Source organism: Athalia rosae, chromosome 2 (assembly GCF_917208135.1).
Source record: "Athalia rosae chromosome 2, iyAthRosa1.1, whole genome shotgun sequence".
Lineage (NCBI taxonomy): Eukaryota > Metazoa > Arthropoda > Insecta > Hymenoptera > Athaliidae > Athalia > Athalia rosae.
The window spans coordinates 15,611,940-15,630,035 of NC_064027.1; the positions used below are offsets into that span (position 1 = coordinate 15,611,940).

Below are 18,096 nucleotides of genomic sequence, written 5' to 3' on the forward strand. Positions count from 1 at the left end.
CGCCGAGTGGGCTTAGACGACGGTTGTAAGGCATTTGGTCGTACTGCCATGACAGTGTGCCGTCCAACACCAACAAGGTGGTGGATTCACGGTGCTGCGTTGAATGTGCTTTAAATAAGTATCAAGTGTTGGGTGTTTACGATTTGTTAGATTTTACTGTGATAGAAGTGGAGCATTTGGCTTATGACATGATCATAATATTGGATCAACTGTTACTGTGAAATGCTCGGTAATAATATTAAGGCGAATGTTAACGCGGTTGCAGTGTTGTGACGTCTCGTGTTGTGTTGGCTGTCAATTTCGGCGGCCAAGCGTGAAGAATTTTACTACTAGTCCCCGCAGAGGCTGGATCTCCGGGGTTGACCGTCAAAATTATCGATACAATACAGATTACTTAGGAGAAATAATTAAGTGCAACGGCTCGTGATTAGTGAAGATAAACGCGACGATAAAACCGTACGATAACTCGACTCGCTCGCAGTCGCCGGCGACTCAGGGATGAGTACTGAATTATTGATTTGCGTTGAAAGAAGTGTGAAGTAAACAGATAAGAGCCGTGTATAAAGATGTTTAATTTCATGAAAAAAGCAGCGGAGAAAGATGACAAGGAGAAACGAAAACGCGAGAAGAAGGAAAGAAAGGAAATCAAAAAACGGGATCGCGGTAGCATGTCGGCCGAGGAACTTCTTCGTCTTGACGAGGTTTGTATCGTGTTACAATCTTTATATATTCCTGTTGCATACTTTTCACATCTATAGGCTTATTTTTGTTATAAATTTGAAAACTCCGTTTCGAAACGCGCGTTTAATATGCCGCCTCCAATACTCAAAGATTGTGGGCGTTTGGTTGCCAATCACCTGTCTCACCCAGCAGACTGACCACGCCACTCGACATTCTTCTTGTTTACATCACGACGCGATTTGTATGCTAAAATGACATTTGTAAGTTAAAACCCGGCCATCCTTCTCACTGATTTACAGTCATCGAAAGTCGTAAAATTTTCATCGTCAGCTCGTGAATGGGCCGGAATAAATCCATTCATACTCTACTCCAAAACGTAAGATACACGTATGTAGGTATTTAAGTAGTAAAATTCAAAATTTTATTCGAAGTTCATTCTCTGGACACAGAAGTATAAATCTGCAGAAAAACTGCATTTTAAAATGACGTTGAAGAATATTATCATACCCTGTATGCACTTGACCCTTCATATGAATCAAGTTGCTTTTTTTTATTTTTGGTTTTTCGTCATTCTACGTATAATTCCTTTTTTTTTCTATCAATCTGCAGGTTCGAAGGTCGCTAAAAATACGAGGTCGCCGCAAGGAAAAGGAAAAGTTACCCAGTGGGATAACTGCTGATTACAGTGCATCGTTCTTTGCACCTCTGGATCGGGATTTGCTGGAAAGTATCCACCACCCAGCTGGTACGAGCTGGTCTCGGGGTACGGGTGATGGTTTGACTCAAAGCGATTCTTCAGAAGCATCTCTGACTTCATTGACAACAGCGGGTGGTAAAACACTACCCCCATTGCCTCCAAAGCCTCCTAAACGCGGGATCTTAAAGGGCCCTAGACTCAGTATTACTAGTATTACATCCGAAATTAGCGTGACTCAAAATGGAAATGAAAACCACCAGGACTCTAATGTCCTAGTGAGAAATACTCTGCAGAACGAGGTCATTACCTACCAAAATGTTCCAAATTTGAATAACCTAGGGCTCAACAAGGAGGAAGGGTTTAGCGAAGAAGAATCATATAGGAGAAGTCCTCAGCACAGGGACAATAAACTCCTGCAGGTTGTAACCAGTGCGAGCCCCTCCGCTGATTCTTTAACAGACACAACAAACTCCAGCTTCGCTACACCACCGTTCAGCATGTCTCCAGTGGGTGAATCACAAGGATTTTCCCGGTGGAGATCGTCAGGATCTTTCGAGGAACAAGGTGTTGAACTTGCTCTACCTGAGATAGTTCCTCTGAAGCTACCGGATCCAAGAGAACTAACGATCCAGAGACAACCTCCACCCCGAAACGATTTTGGATTCTCTTTAAGACGTGCTATGATTGTCGAACGTGGTGCCAATGGTGTTAATCAAATGAAGCCTGTAATATTTGCGGAGCCTGGTGCTATTGTGCAAAATAATAATGAAACTGGATTACTCCCTGGCGATCGGCTTATCGAGGTCAACGGAATTAACGTTAATGATAAATCTAGAGAGGAAATTATCGATCTCATCAAGAGCTCGACCAACAGTGTCACCGTCAAGGTAAGCCCAACTTTTATATTCAATTAGAGCGCAGGAATAAACCTCCCTTAACGTGGCAAAGCCAAATGGGCTGTATCGCAACTGAAACATAACAGATTTTGTTGCTAATTCGTTGCCAAACAAAAAAATTCATTGCTCCTACGGATTCGGGAAAAACTGAGGCTCTGCTGGCTTCCTGGTTCTTTAAAAAAAAATTTGCGGCTAAAATAAAGCGACTTCGAAGCACTTCGTTATTGACGCAGCTGCAACATGCCGCTACTAAACGTCTCGAATTTGTTGCTGCTAAAGCCTTCTATTGGTCAAATTTTATCAGCAACAAATTTAGGAAGCCTTGTACTCGCCATATTCCAGCCGCAACAAATTCAAAACGTTCAGTAGCGGCATGTTTCAGCTGTGTCAATATTAGAATGCTTCGAAGTCGCTTTATTTTAGCCGCAAATATTTTTTCAAAGAACCAGGACTAACGAGCAACAAGCTTGCAACAAATTTTCAATTCTTGACCTTAAGCCAGCAGAGCCTCAGTTTTTCCCAAATCCGCAGGAGCAATAAAATTCTTTGTTCGGCAACAAATTGGCAACAAAATCTGTGATGTTCCAGTTGCGAATCCGCCCATTTGGCTTTGCCACGTTAAGGGACGTCAGGAATAACTTGCTCATAAATTCCCGTTACCTCTTACAAGTTGAAATGGTAACTACAAGAAGATAATGAGTTGTAATCTAATTTCCAAATTCCATTTATCGTTCGTTATTATGGTTACGTATATTTCCAGTTAATTCATTTTGAATTAGTTCGAAGCCTTGCACGTATGAGTCAGTTATGGCATCCGGTACCTTGGTCCCAGTATAAATGTACAATAAAATTTGATAAGCTGCACTTCGTTTTACGAGATCCTCGTAAAATTACGTACAAGATTAATGCCGGAGAAATTGCTTACAACACAATTATCTGTTTACTGCACGAAGACCTCGTTTCTCATTTCGTCTCAATTTCATTTCAGTTAAAAATTCGTTAGGTACTTCGATATGACGTGATCATTCGAGTTAGTGATATGTAAATTGTATTTAAACGCGCACATCTTTTACATTCAGAAACCATTTCAAGCTAACGGCTTGTCGGCTACTCAAATCATTTGTCACGGACACGATAATGTGTTGGACAGAAATACATTGGCAAATAAAAAGAAATGGCGTTACTCAAATCTAGATCGCAGGGATGAACGGACCGCATCGGTGTAGTAAGGTTTTAATCTTCATTAGTGTGCGATATTCTGTGTTACTTCACTAAGGCGGATTTATTTTCGACTTCATCAGCGTAGTAAACAGTACCTACAATATCGCAAACCCGATTGCAAACCGTTAGCTCTCAGAAATCGACCAATACGTATTGCATACGTCCGAGTGATATGGGTTTCTAATCGGAGCAGTCCGTGATTTTATCGGCGATCTTTCGCGATCTTTGACTGGCGGCGTGTTACGCGTGGGTATTTCAATATGCTCAAAAAGGAATTCAGGTTGTGGAATGTGTCGCAGGCACGGTTGTTGTTAACCGGGTTCAATTAGTCTGGGACAGAAGCTCGAGATGGTGCACAATCATTTCGTATTAATAATTCGGTCAACTGGTAACCTTCGACCTTTTCTCGAGTATACCGAGAAATTTTACGGCTCTCCTCGATATAAATTCTATTGTCCAACGAGCCCCGACAATCACTGAATCTGCATCAGTTTTTACTCTCACAGCGATTCATGGCACAAGCTGCCCGCGGTATGGTTCACGGGAACGTACATTCCTCCCTTTTTTTTTTTTACCTGCAGGAAATTTTTTGGACTCGGGCATCCCCCTAGGTCTTGAGTCTCGATTTACCTGCTTCAGATATACATCCCAATCCTCGACGATCTTATACCTGGACTTCGAAAGAGCCAATAAGGGTCTAAGTTTTTGAAAATAATATGCAGGAGGTTCCCGTGCAGCGTTGGCAGATTTTCATTTCATCTTCGTTGGGGACGGTAAAATGTACCGTATGCCCCTTCGCTCTTCGCTTCCATCTTTTTTCTAGACTTCGCCTATATCATGTTTTCTCTGATCAGTCTTACGCTTGAAATCGAGACCGATACGAAGGCAAATTAGTAATTATATTTTCAAGTTTTCAGTCCAATATGCTTCGACCGTGTCGAAAAACCATCGACATACGTCCACAACGTATTTTATATATTATTTCACCGCTACAGCGTAGACTGTCGTAGGTTGCTACTATACACATGTGTTTGTGAATATTAGATATCGGAGTATTTGCGATAATTTATTTTTAGCTTTCAGGTAATATCACTCCATATGTTGGTTCAATTCGATGTACTGTAATTCGTGTAAAAAATGAAGCAACGTAGTCCAGCTGCACCGGTATAATATTCATCGTTTAAAATCATATATGCGACTGAATATATTTGCCTGCACCGACGTGCATGTTAAAAAGACGAGGGGACTGATATAAGGAAGAAGCGTACATAACACGGTGAAAACCTGACCTGTTTTTTCTCACCGGAAAAAAGACATCTGGAATTACAGGATCGTCGGATTAGCCATGCGATAAGGCGAGTTTACTTGGTCGGCCTGTGCCCACATATCCTGGGGATATCTAACCGCTATCTTATTTCATTTCCCATCTCCTGACCGAAGTTTAGTCGAGACTTCGATTCCTTCCAACAAACGCTTTAACCACTCCAGGATATTCCTACAAACAAGAAAACCTACCGGGTATTTTTTTCCTCCGTCGTAAAACCTTGCCACTAAATAATATCATATTTCTTTCGTATCACATTTTATATGCTCTTCGTAAAAGTCCTCTGCGAATGTACACCAATAATAAAGTAGTTTATGAATATCGTTACGTATTCTAAAAAATAACGTAACACCAGATATAGGTATCGATTTATTATCTACTTTGCTCGATGTTTTAACGATCGGGAAAATTCTCCACGACCTCGTTAGTCATTGATTGCATCGACGTAGGTATACGAGTGGAAAAAGACGACGCGTATACGTTAGCTACGTGTTGAAAACGGACAGAGAGACTGGCTAAAGTATAATTATGGTTCTGCAAAGCAGGGCGTATAAAGCTGACCTTACGAACGTCAGGTGGTTCATTAAACCTGTACGAATGAAAAACTACCCATCTCCTTCTTTTTTCTGGCGCCTCCTCGTGTTTATTTATCATCCAACGTGTGCCTTCTGGCCTATCTTGAGTCCCACTTCTTGTCGACGCAAACGTACGCTATGCGTCGTCGTCGTCGTCGTCGTCGTTTTTCTCGTTTTGCAAACTAAAATCTTGGACACCAGCCATCGTTAGGGTAGTGAAATATTAACAACCGAAATTCATCCCGCACACCGTAGCACTCGACTGTCTCTCGCAGACTTTTATCGCATCCGCGGTTGTAGACTCGCGTTTGCTGAAAAGTAGGGGTGAAAAAAAAAAACTCGCAAATTTGCGTGAAAAATCATCGAGCGACGAAATGTTGGAAATTCGATGACATTCGCATCACGCCTACCAACAAGAACGTTTGGAAAGTAATGCAAATGTGCGGTGCATCGAAGAGAAAAATGTTTTCACATTTTTTTCTTTTCATATAAACTTTCTTTCTCGGTCACCGCTGACGGAAATTCTCTCACGCTTTTCTTTTCCTTTGAAGAGCAGCAATTTTTTCGCGGACATCACTATAGGTTAGTAGGTACCGATTCGACAGAATTCGTTTAATTTTTCTGATATTTCTTCAACTTTTTTTCACCAGCAGCTGTGATATGTATTTTACATTTCGTGTCTGCACATCTCCCCGTCCCATCCGTGTACGTAATAATTTACGTAACGAATTTTCTGTAACACGGAAGAAAGAAAAAAAAAAAAACCCCTACAATTCAGATCGTAGTAGTAGTAGCGCGCGGAAGTAGACGAAACCCCGCGAGCGTTAGACCTTCCAGGAAATAAGTAATAGATCCAAAACAACCAAAATCTCGATCCCGCGCAGCATCTCTTTGTGTGCACCAAGCTACTGCACAGGGTCATCACACCACGGGTGCATATTTTCCCACACGCGTATACTATACGTACATTGAAAAGCATCGCACACATTCGTTCCTATCTTTCGCGTTACTCGGGGTAATTCACCCTACGCATTTGTAACTATAAACGTACGCGAGTTTGTTTTTTCGTAACAACTTACGCACATCTATTCTCCGAGTATGCGTTAAATCAACGCGGTTTCGGATTTTGGAATGAGTTTTTTTTTTCAGAGCTTTAGTGGAAACGTTCAAATTTACCTCCGGGAGGTTCCACGGTGCGTGATTCTTATTATTTTCATTTTCTTTAATATTTAAAGAAAAAGAGTCGAATTCGTTCGAAGAATTTTCTCCGTGCATATCCTGAAAGAAAGCGATGTAGTGTAAAAATCCACCCCTCGCGCGATCCGGATGAAGATGGGTTTTGGTCCTCGATCATTCGCCGTACTCCGCGTTATTGTAACGTCTCCGTACCACGTGTATAACCCACACACGTACACAAATCTGTACGAGCACGCGCATATTATAGCGTGGGTATACTATCCACGCGATATCTATTGTTAAGGGGCATTCTTCACGCTTTTGTTCCACCAATAGTTTTCGTAGAATATACAGCGGTGCAACTCTGTGTGTATGTATATACGTAGTCTACCGTTTTGTTCGCTCTCTGCTTAATATGAGAATAAATGAACAAAAAAAAAAAAAAAAACGAAAATGTATGCAGGTATATATACATATACGTCTATTTTATCCAAGTCAAACAAACGAGATGTCCGGAGCAGTCTTCTCATTCTTACCCGCCATTGGGTTCTTTCGGCGTCCAAAAAATAACGAGAACAACTAGACACTCGGGATTTTCTTCCCTCGAAATTCGCGTACCCTTTTACAGAACTCCTAATTTTCCGCTCGAAGAAGATCGTACACGAGTTCCATGTGGTCGCCGAGCTCCACCGAAAGGGAAGAGAAGTAATCTTCCCCCTTGTATCGACCAAGAGGCAGACGGTGCGGTCAAAGACTTGGTCCGCCAATTACGCTTACAATGTCACCCTACGACCGGCGGAGTAGAGGGAAGATATTTGGAAGGGGGAATAATTGCGGATGGCGCCAGGCGCGAAGAGATCTGCCTAACGCGCTGCTATAAGCGATGCAAAAACTCGAGATTAACGGATTAACAGATGCGAGAGGATCGGGCTGCCGTGTGGACTACCGGCAGGGGGGGGGGGGGGGGAATCGGGGTGACTGTGTGTCACCCAGATCCGCGCGTGTTCCCTGTGGATCTTTAGCATCATAGTAGTTCGTAGTAACGATGAGTAGTCCAAGTGGAAGACGACGGTTGCCGTTTACTCATTCCCACGCGCGTGTATATCCGAAACTCCGACGTCCGTGTATATTATTCTGAAATTATACTTATAAATATAAAATCAGAACAGATACAGCGGATATACGCTCATAATAGATGGAATGACGTAGGAAGTCCTTTTCGTCGATTTTAAAAGAATTTTTTACAAAAATCTTTGGGGTGCCGTATTCACCGTCTTTGTCGTGCACACGCGGTGTCCTTTTCGAATCTGTATAAAAATACGAAAAAGGCAAATGATTCGGCTAGGCGACGAGTCGGCGTTGTAACATCCAATCCCCGATAAGAGACGCGCCTATTGTACCGTCGACGTTACAGTTTGATCGCTGTCTCAGCTGGTGGCTCGGCGCCAAGTAAAGAGATAAGAAAGAAAACAATTAAATGTAATGGGAACGTTCGCCGTTCGCAACGACGAATACTCCCGTACCATCCCAGCTGTTGGATGGTGAAAATAGTTGATCGGGTTCCAGGTAATTTTACTGGCTCTTCGCGTCCGCGTAACTCGTACGTGATATTCGAGTGAAAAGTTACTTTGCCGCTGATACTGGATTACAGCGCGTGCATAGATATATATCGCCGGTAGGCACGTGAATGGAAATGAACAAGAACACGCAGTTCTACGCGTTCCGTCTCGAGGACTCGATACAGGGGAGGACTCGTCGAGGGCGAGATATAATATGAATGGAGCGACAGGATGAGGCCTATATTTCCTGCATCGGGTTTAATGGTTCAATAAAGGGCGCCTATGCCGAGGCCAGAACGTAGCGGTAGCGAGGGAAGGGCGATTCTTCAATTGAAAGTGTTGCCCTTTGTAACCGACTGCCGAGCATGGTAATTCTATTTAAAGCTGCACATAATCTCGGGGTCTGCACGTCAACAAAATTCTACGCAGACGCATCCACCTAATCGTATGTTGCACATCGGCGGCAGCTCTTTCTTCGCCTCTACTTTGATCCTATACGAATTATTTGCTTTTTTTTTCTAATGGGATTTGACCCTTGCCACTTTTGTCTAAATGGCTCGAGACGTTTGAAAAAATTCTATGATGTGTATCTTTTTTTCAGTTCTGTAATGAAAAAAGAAAAAAGTACATATCTGTATATACTGTAAGGTTCGAGCGACCATCAGGTCAACGCATTTGAAATGAGAGCGTCCAGGTTATGCGCGGTGAACGTGATCGTATGTGTGGAGGAGAGCACACCCCCGTGGGGCACAACCTGATCAAGTTATGTGAATAGGACTGCGAGCCTATCTTCTAATGTATATGCAAGAATGCTGCACTTTCTCTCCTCCCACTTTCCGCCGAGGGCATATTATACTTGTGTAAAACAGTTTTGATTTACATAAAGTATAGCTATATACATATATATATATATATGTGGAGGCATATGGATGCGTGTACGTATAATGCAACGTGAAGATTTGGTTTGCCGGAAGGCCGACGCTCTCATCGCACTTCGCGTCATAGTTATACCTATACACTTTATTCTCATTCGTTATCGTATTTATTTTTACCATTCATTCTCCGTACGATTTACTCAAATGCAGCTATTGCGCAGTTGCATCCGCATCTGAATCGCGCGCCCGAAGAAAAAAACGAAGCTGCAAAACCGAAGACTCGTGTAATTTTCTCTACCATGCAACAAGGGCTCGATACATCGATCGATCGATCGTATTGGTTCCTAGTAAACGGACAAGGGAATGAGAATGGGAATGCGAACGGGTGTGGGTAGACCTATTCTCGACCCTGAAGATAATATCGCTACAGTGCGTAGAAAAACTGGATGAGAGGAGTCTCTGTGTGCGCCGCAGCTTCGTATGCATATATGTATACGTTTCAACGACGCGGAAAGTGTCGCGAACGGCTGCATCCCCGGAGAGGTGTGAGAAAGAAAAACTGGGACAAAAGTTGCGACGGATGGTATACGCGCAACGTTCGATTGTGAGCGAAACGAAAAGGTGAAACGATATGGAAACGGAGAAACATCGCGAAACAGCGCGATAATTCTGCACACTCGGCTCAGTTGTCAGTTGGAGAAAAAAGCCTTTATACGTATATTTAGCGCTATTCGCGTTAAATGGCTCTCTTCGGTCCGATAGCCGTTAGCGGTATAGTTTTACAGCGTTTCTGCACGAGAATGCTTCAAGCAGCGGTACCTCGCGCACTGGTGAGTGACGCCGATCGAGCGATTCGAAGTAATCCTGAATCACGGTATCTCACCTTCGCGGCGCCTGTAAAAGAATGCGCGAATACAGTCCTGCGAAACCTGCAGCGTTTCTATATTAATTAATTGTAAGAGTCACCGCCGCGCCGGACATTCCAGAATTTTCCTTCCCCCTTCGCAACTGTAACCGCGATTCCTCGCTTTTCGATTCGAACACTCGTACGATTTCATTATTTCGAGATTTCTCGGCGGCAACGCGGTTTCTGCCTGAATTTTAGTTCATTGCCACGGAATCACCGTACACGCCGTGTATATATATATAACGCGCGCGGTAACCGCGCGCGGATATATCCGAGCACCAGTATAGCCCAGCTGACGCATAAACGTATATTAAAGTTGGACGGGCCAAAGCGCGATACGCGTATAAATAACCATCGCTGGCCAACCGTGCCGATTAAACACGCTGAGTGTAACAGTAAACAAAAGGCGGTTTCAATACCGATCGCGCACGACACACGAGAAACTTTATATGTGTACACGCGCGTAAAACGCCGTCATCCATCTGCTTCGATAAAATTATTTACTCGCTCATTCTTATTTGTTTTATTTTTTTTTTTTTTTCTCTGTCACATGTCGAAACACACTTTTCCATTCACCCTCATTCGGCGGACGTCAATCCCTGCGCGCGTTATTGTCTCCCCTGCCCCCCGCCCTCCCTTTTACGCACGTTTGTTCAGTGTCAGGTGAATTTCAGCGGCGCTTTTTTTCTACCGGACACGAGGCGACACGAGGAAGCGTGAAATGTTTGAAAAAAAACCCCGCAAGTAAACCTTGAAACATTGTCGATAAACTCGCCACACCTATACAGATAATGGGGTCAACAATGCTCGGCACACCGATGCCGGTGCTAGTAATGTGTAGGTAAAACTTCGCCGCTGCAGGTGAAGTAGAAACGAACTGTCGTATATTATATGCACACCTTGTACGTGTACCAGGTATGTAGACGTTGAACGTCGTGAGTACTTATCGTCGCTGACAGTTGTGTTCTACGCGAAGGAGTTTACAGTGTTAACTGTAAACGTCGTCGTTTCGTGCAGCAGGAAACCGGAAGCCGGTTAAACGGACGCGTCGAGTTATGCCACGTGCATTTCGTAACCCCCCCCCTCGGCGTATACGTATACGTATGACAAGAGCCACGGGGAATCCGTGGGTGGAATTGATAAGCGGATGATCATAATAATTATGGTAACTCGGTGACACGAGGCCAATAATAATCCTCCTTAACGAATGCTACACCGCGCTAACCGATCCGCGTCAATGTCTCCTCTCTCTCTCGTGTATATGCTATTACGATCACGAGTGCGCGTGCCACCGATCTCAACGCCTACTATTTCGTCACAATCCGTGTCGTTGTGATATCTCGGGAATCGTGCGTCATTTCCGCATGGATAGGACGCTGTGATCTATGGTCTTCGCCGTTGAAATCTGTGCAGATTTGTAAATTGGTAATTCGCGAATGCTGGATGCTGGATGATTCTCGTGCATAGATTTGAAAAAGTGAAGCGAGTGTCGTGTTGACACTTCGAGCGTCGCGCTGCATCTATCCGGTCGACGGAAACGCTTCTTTCGAAGCTTTGCGGCACACAATGGAACGAACCGGCGACTGTAATTTCCCTTCGAAGAATATCACGAATTCTATTTAAGGGGTACGTGCGTACGTACCCATAGGTGTTCACGCGTACACCTTGGTACACGTGTAGGTAGAAAATGCGATATTGACTGCGCCTAGGCGTGAAAGCCTCCTTTTTTTTCACAGCCCTCCGCGTCGTCGAAGATCAAAAAAGTATCTCGTCCCGTTCGTTCGTTATTCCCTCGACGACTGTGAGCTGCATGATTCGCTTATTTTCCGTACACCGATATACATATATTTCTATTATGCATTGTTCATTCTTCGTACATACATATACACTGTGATGATAAAAATAGTAATCTGTTTGCGAGAGGCTATACGCCAGCTCTACCGTGTGATGTGTGCCTAGGTATTACACTCGTGCACCCAAGTGCCCGGTTATAACCGCGTTATCAAACTGTACAGCGAACTCGAGGGAATGAGAAATTTTGTTCAGAAACAAGTGAAAATATCCTCATCAACCTCATGCGTAAATTTCATTGAGACGATCAGCTGTTTCCGATCATGACACAGAAATCTGTGCTTTGAAGAGAAGGAAGAAAAAAAAGCAGATTCGGGACAGACCTCAGGTTGAAATTTGTGTAAAAATGGCGAGACGTATATTCCTTGTCGAGTATATCCCCGAATCGGAGATCTCTATTCCGATTCCTCGTCAACTTTTCATTTTTTTTACCTAACGCGTACATATCAATTATTTCATCGAACGCGTACTCCGCACGTACCACGTAATATAACCGCGCCACTTCAATCCGTGTATAATGGGACATGACGTGTGATGTAGTGCGCTTATACAGAATCGTGTATAGGTACACAGGGACAATGATCGCACACGCGGACTGTCCGCCACTCGTCGTCGAGCGTATAATTCCATCGGGATCATAATACCGGTGTGGGTACGGTGGTGCAGAGTTTCGTATTATATACATAATAGAGAAAGGTTTTCGGTAGGTACGTCGTACTCGTTGTTGTTTTGTGCAGCGAGAAATGCCCTTCGGTGTCCTCGACGGAGAGACGTGCTTTGGTTCTCCGTTCTTGGAACACTGCGGATTATATATATATGTGTGTATAGTAGGAAATTTTCTACCTTTTCAACACACCACGATTTCCCGCACGCGAGAAACCGTTTACCTTTTATATATGTATACATATACGTATATTCGTACATTAACGGGTGTCTAGGGTGAATTAATACGAGCATTGTAAGGTCCGACCTTTTATAACCAGCCAAAAGATCGTCGCCTTCGCTTTTTCTTCTCCTTCTTTTTCTTTTTCTTCTTCTTCGTCTTATGATGTCACAGACTCGCGAAGCAGAGTGCCAGCTGACACTAACGCTCATTATTGATCTACTTTCGTAAGGTCGATCTGTTATTTGGCCACGTCAATTAGAAGTAGTGGCGATCGATAGATCTAAAAAATTCCATTCAACAGCAATCAATCGTCGCATGATTAGCTTCTACGACGCGAGCTAGTCGGGGACTGACTTTCATCTGTACGAAGTTTCTTTGTGAATCGATGCATTTTACAACGTTCACGGTCAGACGAGATCGCACCTCCGTAAAGTTGGCGATCGCGCGCAATATTCTTTCAAGTGGAAATCGCGATCCGCAGGAATGCGGACGCTCGAATGTCATTCCAGCTATAAAGTATTATATATATATGGAATATCTGCGACGATCTAAAAATTTGATCCAGAAAGAACATTTTTCGGGCGATATTTATTCGTATCGAGTTACGTAATTTCTTTCTTTCTTATTTTTTCTTTTCTCCTTTTTTTTTTTTTTTTTCGTAAATGATATTTCTCGTCGTTTCTCGATTCATCTCGCGACGGGCCCGCGATAAATTTGTCCCGGTCGCGGCGTCACGCGTGCTGGATGTACCCCGGGTGATACGAATCTGTATAATAAAATCGTGACCGTGTCTCACAGTTTCACATACATAGATGAGTTACGCTCCGCAGTTAATCATTCATTTATTTATCTCTTTATCTGTATAACTTATTTCTATGGGCTGCGAGGCTTTTCCACACTCGCGTGTATCATACGTACTTACGTACACATATGTCTCGTAATTAATACGGGAGATTTCATCGCACGTCGCGCCTCGCGCCGATCTTTCCGCGTTTACTTAAATCACCGACACCGCCGCGATCACTCACGACGATCGCGAGCCCGACAAACCTCCATATTTGTAAATTCATTTTTCATCTTTTCGAAAATCGTCGACGTCCGTCCTCGTTTGTTTTTACGTAACCGGCTGATGATTATCATTTTCGTGCAGCGTCGTTAAAAGTTAACGGCACGGGAATCGCGCGAACGCCAACCGATCCGCACGTGTGTTTACGAGAAAATAATTTCTCCGTTATCACAGTTTCGCCGAGTGTTCAGTTTCAAACTCTGCCTAAAATTCATCGGGGTGATGGAAATTCCGATGCGGCGCCACGTGTCGTTAGATGGGGATATACGTATAGTCGGAGTCGCGGTTGGCCTTTAGCGGGTATTCGGTATAGGTGAACAATGAACTCGAGGAGGCATCTCCTTCGCCCGCGTTCTCATCCCCAACGATTTCGCGTCGTCGGTCGTGCGGGCGTCGCGATACGTACGACGCGCGATACGTACGAACGCCACCGGTCCTTTTAGGGATCTCGGCGGTTCATTGTCGACGGAACAATGCGTGTTTCGGTAAACAAACAGTCGATTAAAGTTACGTCCGTCGGGACGAGTGCAGTAGCGGAGATTGAACATCACGAGTATTCTCTCCGAGAGGAGAAGGAAAGACGACGATCGAGCGACGAGCCATTAATTATGTGAAATTAATTATCGCGTCTCGAGAAGCAGCTTGCTTCGTTATCTCGTCGTTCCGGTATAATTGAAATTTTACGGTGTATATATTCTGTTGCCGCGTATATTATTATACCGCATATATTTTAAAATCGAGTTTCTAAGCTCCGTACGCACGGAGGTCTTCGAGCACAATTCTACTCGTCAGCGTGTAACGCGATGTCTTTGCTGACAACATCGAGCTACGAGGCTAAAGGATGCGAAGCCTCCGATTACGCTTTCGCGTCAAACTTCACACGAGTTATTTTCAACTCTTGTCATACACGCTGTAACTTCGTCTCTACCGTACATCTCAACGACTGCGCGGAAAGTGAGACCCGGCTATTGCGGACGCCGCCGCGTGTTGCAGCGTCTTTTTCTTCAGCAGCTTCTCCGAATACTCGAATTTTAGTTACACGCGAGATAAAAACCCCCCGACTTATCGTCGTGAGCCGATGAGTGTATTTATTTTACGTCCCGCACCCATTTACTCGGAATTACAGGAAATTTTCGGAACCACGAAACTTTTTTCATCCGCGACGACTTGGTCACGGTCGGTTGTACATCACCTAGTTCGTGATATCGTACCTCATATATTCGTTGAATCCGAGTTGAGTAACTTCCCGCTATATGCATACATATAATTCCTCAATTTGAATCAATTCGACTAATTGGAGGGTAAACATCGTGGGCATGCGGAACACTCGATTGCCGAAGCCTGCACCGCATCGCCTGTGTTATACGCAAACGTACGGTCCTACCGATGTAGGTACCTCAAACTCCACCGACGTACATTATTGTACGTGTACACGTGTACATTCGACACGTGGGTACACGCGCGCTCGCTCGCGTCCACGTTCGTCGGCAGAGGAACCGCGTGCTCCAAAATTGAATCACCTTAGGCAGACGCGTGATAACGACTGCGTCAATTGATCACCTATTAATTAGGCCATTAACCAATTAGCCTCCGTTCCCTCCTTATTACGATCGCTCCACAACGATCGACGATACCGATCGGGCGTCGTTCGGCATGTTTCATCCAATTTTTTTTGTTCTATAATACAGGTGCAGCCTGTGGCAGAATTATCGGAATTGTCACGACGCGGCGGTAGCGACGGTACCCACGTGGTTCTCGCGCCAGCTAATATTCAGAGTGGAACGCTGAGAAGATCGGGGAGTTTGCGGTTTCATCAGAACACGGTAAGATTTATTACATTTTCGAGAAAAATTCTGTTTTTTGTTTTTTTTTTTTTAACGCGACTCGTTGATAACTTATGCATGCGCATGAGATGACGCAAGGAGAAACAAAAAAAAAAAAAAAAAAAAAAGTGAAAAAGTAAGGGGAAAAAAACACTTGAATAATTAATCGACACTCGCGTGTACGATTCGTGTGGACGGTAAAAAAAAAACTCGTGCGAGTTCATAATTCATTTGACGCGGGTTATTGTTAATTGCATTATTGTCGTAATTTTTTTTTTTTTTTGCCACCTTTTCGCGGCGTACGCAAAAATTGGGATACATATACATATACATAGCCACGGGACCAGCAGCTGTTTTGGTAAATTGTAAGCGACGCGTTCAAACATGGTATTTGAAAGCGGTCGACGTGTATCACTCGCATTGTTTGGGCTTCCGGGTCTTCGGCATATTTGTAACGACGTGGTAGACCCGCGTGTGACCTGCGGTATACTTACGATACAAGGGGCGTACCGATAAATCCGGTTTGCGTAAAAATTAACGCAATCTGTTGCGGCTGTATTGTGTACATACAGAGTCGCCGGTAAGATGAGCCTGACGTAATAATAAAACGTTAGGGTTTCTCGCCATAATCTCCTGAGAGGCTCGTGACCTTTGACACAAAGTCGAAAGTTCGTGCCTCCGTAGAAAACGACGATGATCGTCGTCGTCGTCGCTAACTTCGTCGTTCCGTACCAGGGGCAACGTCGCGGACGGCTCAACGTCCTTCCCTTCTTTCTTTCTCTCTAATTTTTATCTTCGTCTACGCGTTTATCTTCGTCTCTCGACCGTTCTCCCTCTTATTATTCGTTGCGCCAACGACGACATCTGCGTATAATTCTCTAATCCTCAAGACACCGCTTCGATCCCGGAGCTACCCGATTATCCCGCGCAAACGAGTATATACGCTCGGTTCCCGCACCTCCTGTGTATACGTATACGTACATACCGAGGTACTGCAATATGCACACCGATTTCTCCGACCGCTGCAACTTCACACTTTGCTTCTATGTCTCTCTGTACGTACCAGCGAACGTATCGAACTCGGTATCATATCTGCTATACGTTTCAGTCCGCTACAATTTAGCTGTAAAAATATTTCAGAGTAATATCTGTAGATGTGTACAGGACTCGAAGGAGTAACTCGTGCGTGTCGCCCGTATTATATGTCTTACCGCACGGGTGTGTGAGTAAGATTATATATATACCTATTTGTAGTTGGTCTCTTTGCAGTGTCTTCGAACCGACCGGTGTGTGCACCGCACACGATTCACGCCCCTAGGCAATAATATCACGCCAACGGAGTCACGTATAATTTTTCAATAGGAATACCGCATAAACTTCGAGTTTTACTTCCTCTTAAAACCGAATAGGTCCCCCCTCGCTTTGACACGCGACACAGCGGGCGTGTTTCACTATGCCTTCGCGCGTTATACCTACCAGGCTTTTTTCTTTTTTTTTTCCCTTCTCCGTTTTGCTTTTGCTTTTCCATTTTCTTTTTTTCTTTTTTTTTCATTCATCACGGTTGCCCTCCTAAAGAGATCGCTTACCTCCGCGTTACCCGATCAACAAAAATATCACTGTATCAAATCAACGCATCGGCGCAGAATAACCGCGCGCGCGCTGTATATATATACTTCCTAGAAAATTTTCAATAAATTATACACCGTGTTAAAATTTTATTCACCGTTGCCCCGAGAGTTTTCAGGTTGAAAAAATTTTTTTCGTGTACCATTTTTTTTAACGCGTGTGGTCTAGTTGAGAGGAACGGGAACAATCGGGCTTATGAAATTTGTGAAAGTTTTTTCTCACCAAATGTACGTACAGCCGGTATATGTACATACAGTTCACTACGTAGCTATACGTTTTTGACTAGACCGAATTACGTGAAAAGTTTCGCTCGCTTTACGTGATTAAATCGTGAGAGTTAACCGAGTGTTCGATATGATTATCGAATTTTGCCTCGGAAACTATTCGCTACCGCCTACGTTACATTATACGTTTTCGCGCTAGCGGATTTTTGAAGTGCGCGCCGCTTTACGCGAGCACGAATGAGGAGCTGGCGTGTTGAATTTCCCGCGAAATTTCGCACCATTCGGAGGGCGATGTAGCGGTCGGCATCGTCGGTGATTGGTCGGGCCGCGAGCTCGGCAACGTTCGGTTCGCTGGCGATGACGTCGACTGCGGCGGTACATATAATATACCCGGTGCCCCCCCCCCCCCTCCCCGTGAGTAGGATAAAGACGGCTCGATGCCCGTTTCCACCCACATTCCCCAAGGCGTAGCTTATAGTAATCGGGTAACGGGATCAAGCGCGGTATCGTGCTGTTGTATCTGCTTAGTTCTACGCCCGTGTCTAGTTTTATTCCTTTATATACACTCACGTGTAAACTACGGCTATAACTCGCTGCTGCAATATCTGCACTGGTATGCGTTCGTCGTAATATACAGTGTATTAGTATTACGTATACGTGTTTAATACATAAGTATACGTGTATAACCACCGCGATGCCACCGACACAT

The 18,096-nt window shown here is 44.2% G+C and overlaps 1 protein-coding gene across 1 annotated transcript in view; it reads left to right on the forward strand.

Annotated features, from left to right (window-relative positions):
• The first annotated feature begins 67 nt into the window (after positions 1–67).
• Positions 68–18,096, forward strand: part of LOC105692071 (unconventional myosin-XVIIIa) — a 102,468-nt gene continuing 84,439 nt past the window's right edge. The window contains exons 1-3 of the mRNA XM_012411014.3: positions 68–701; positions 1,291–2,265; positions 15,403–15,537. Of these exons, the coding sequence (XP_012266437.2) occupies positions 567–701; positions 1,291–2,265; positions 15,403–15,537 (1,245 nt within the window). The 5' untranslated portion in view covers positions 68–566. The remainder of the gene's footprint in view (positions 702–1,290; positions 2,266–15,402; positions 15,538–18,096) is intronic.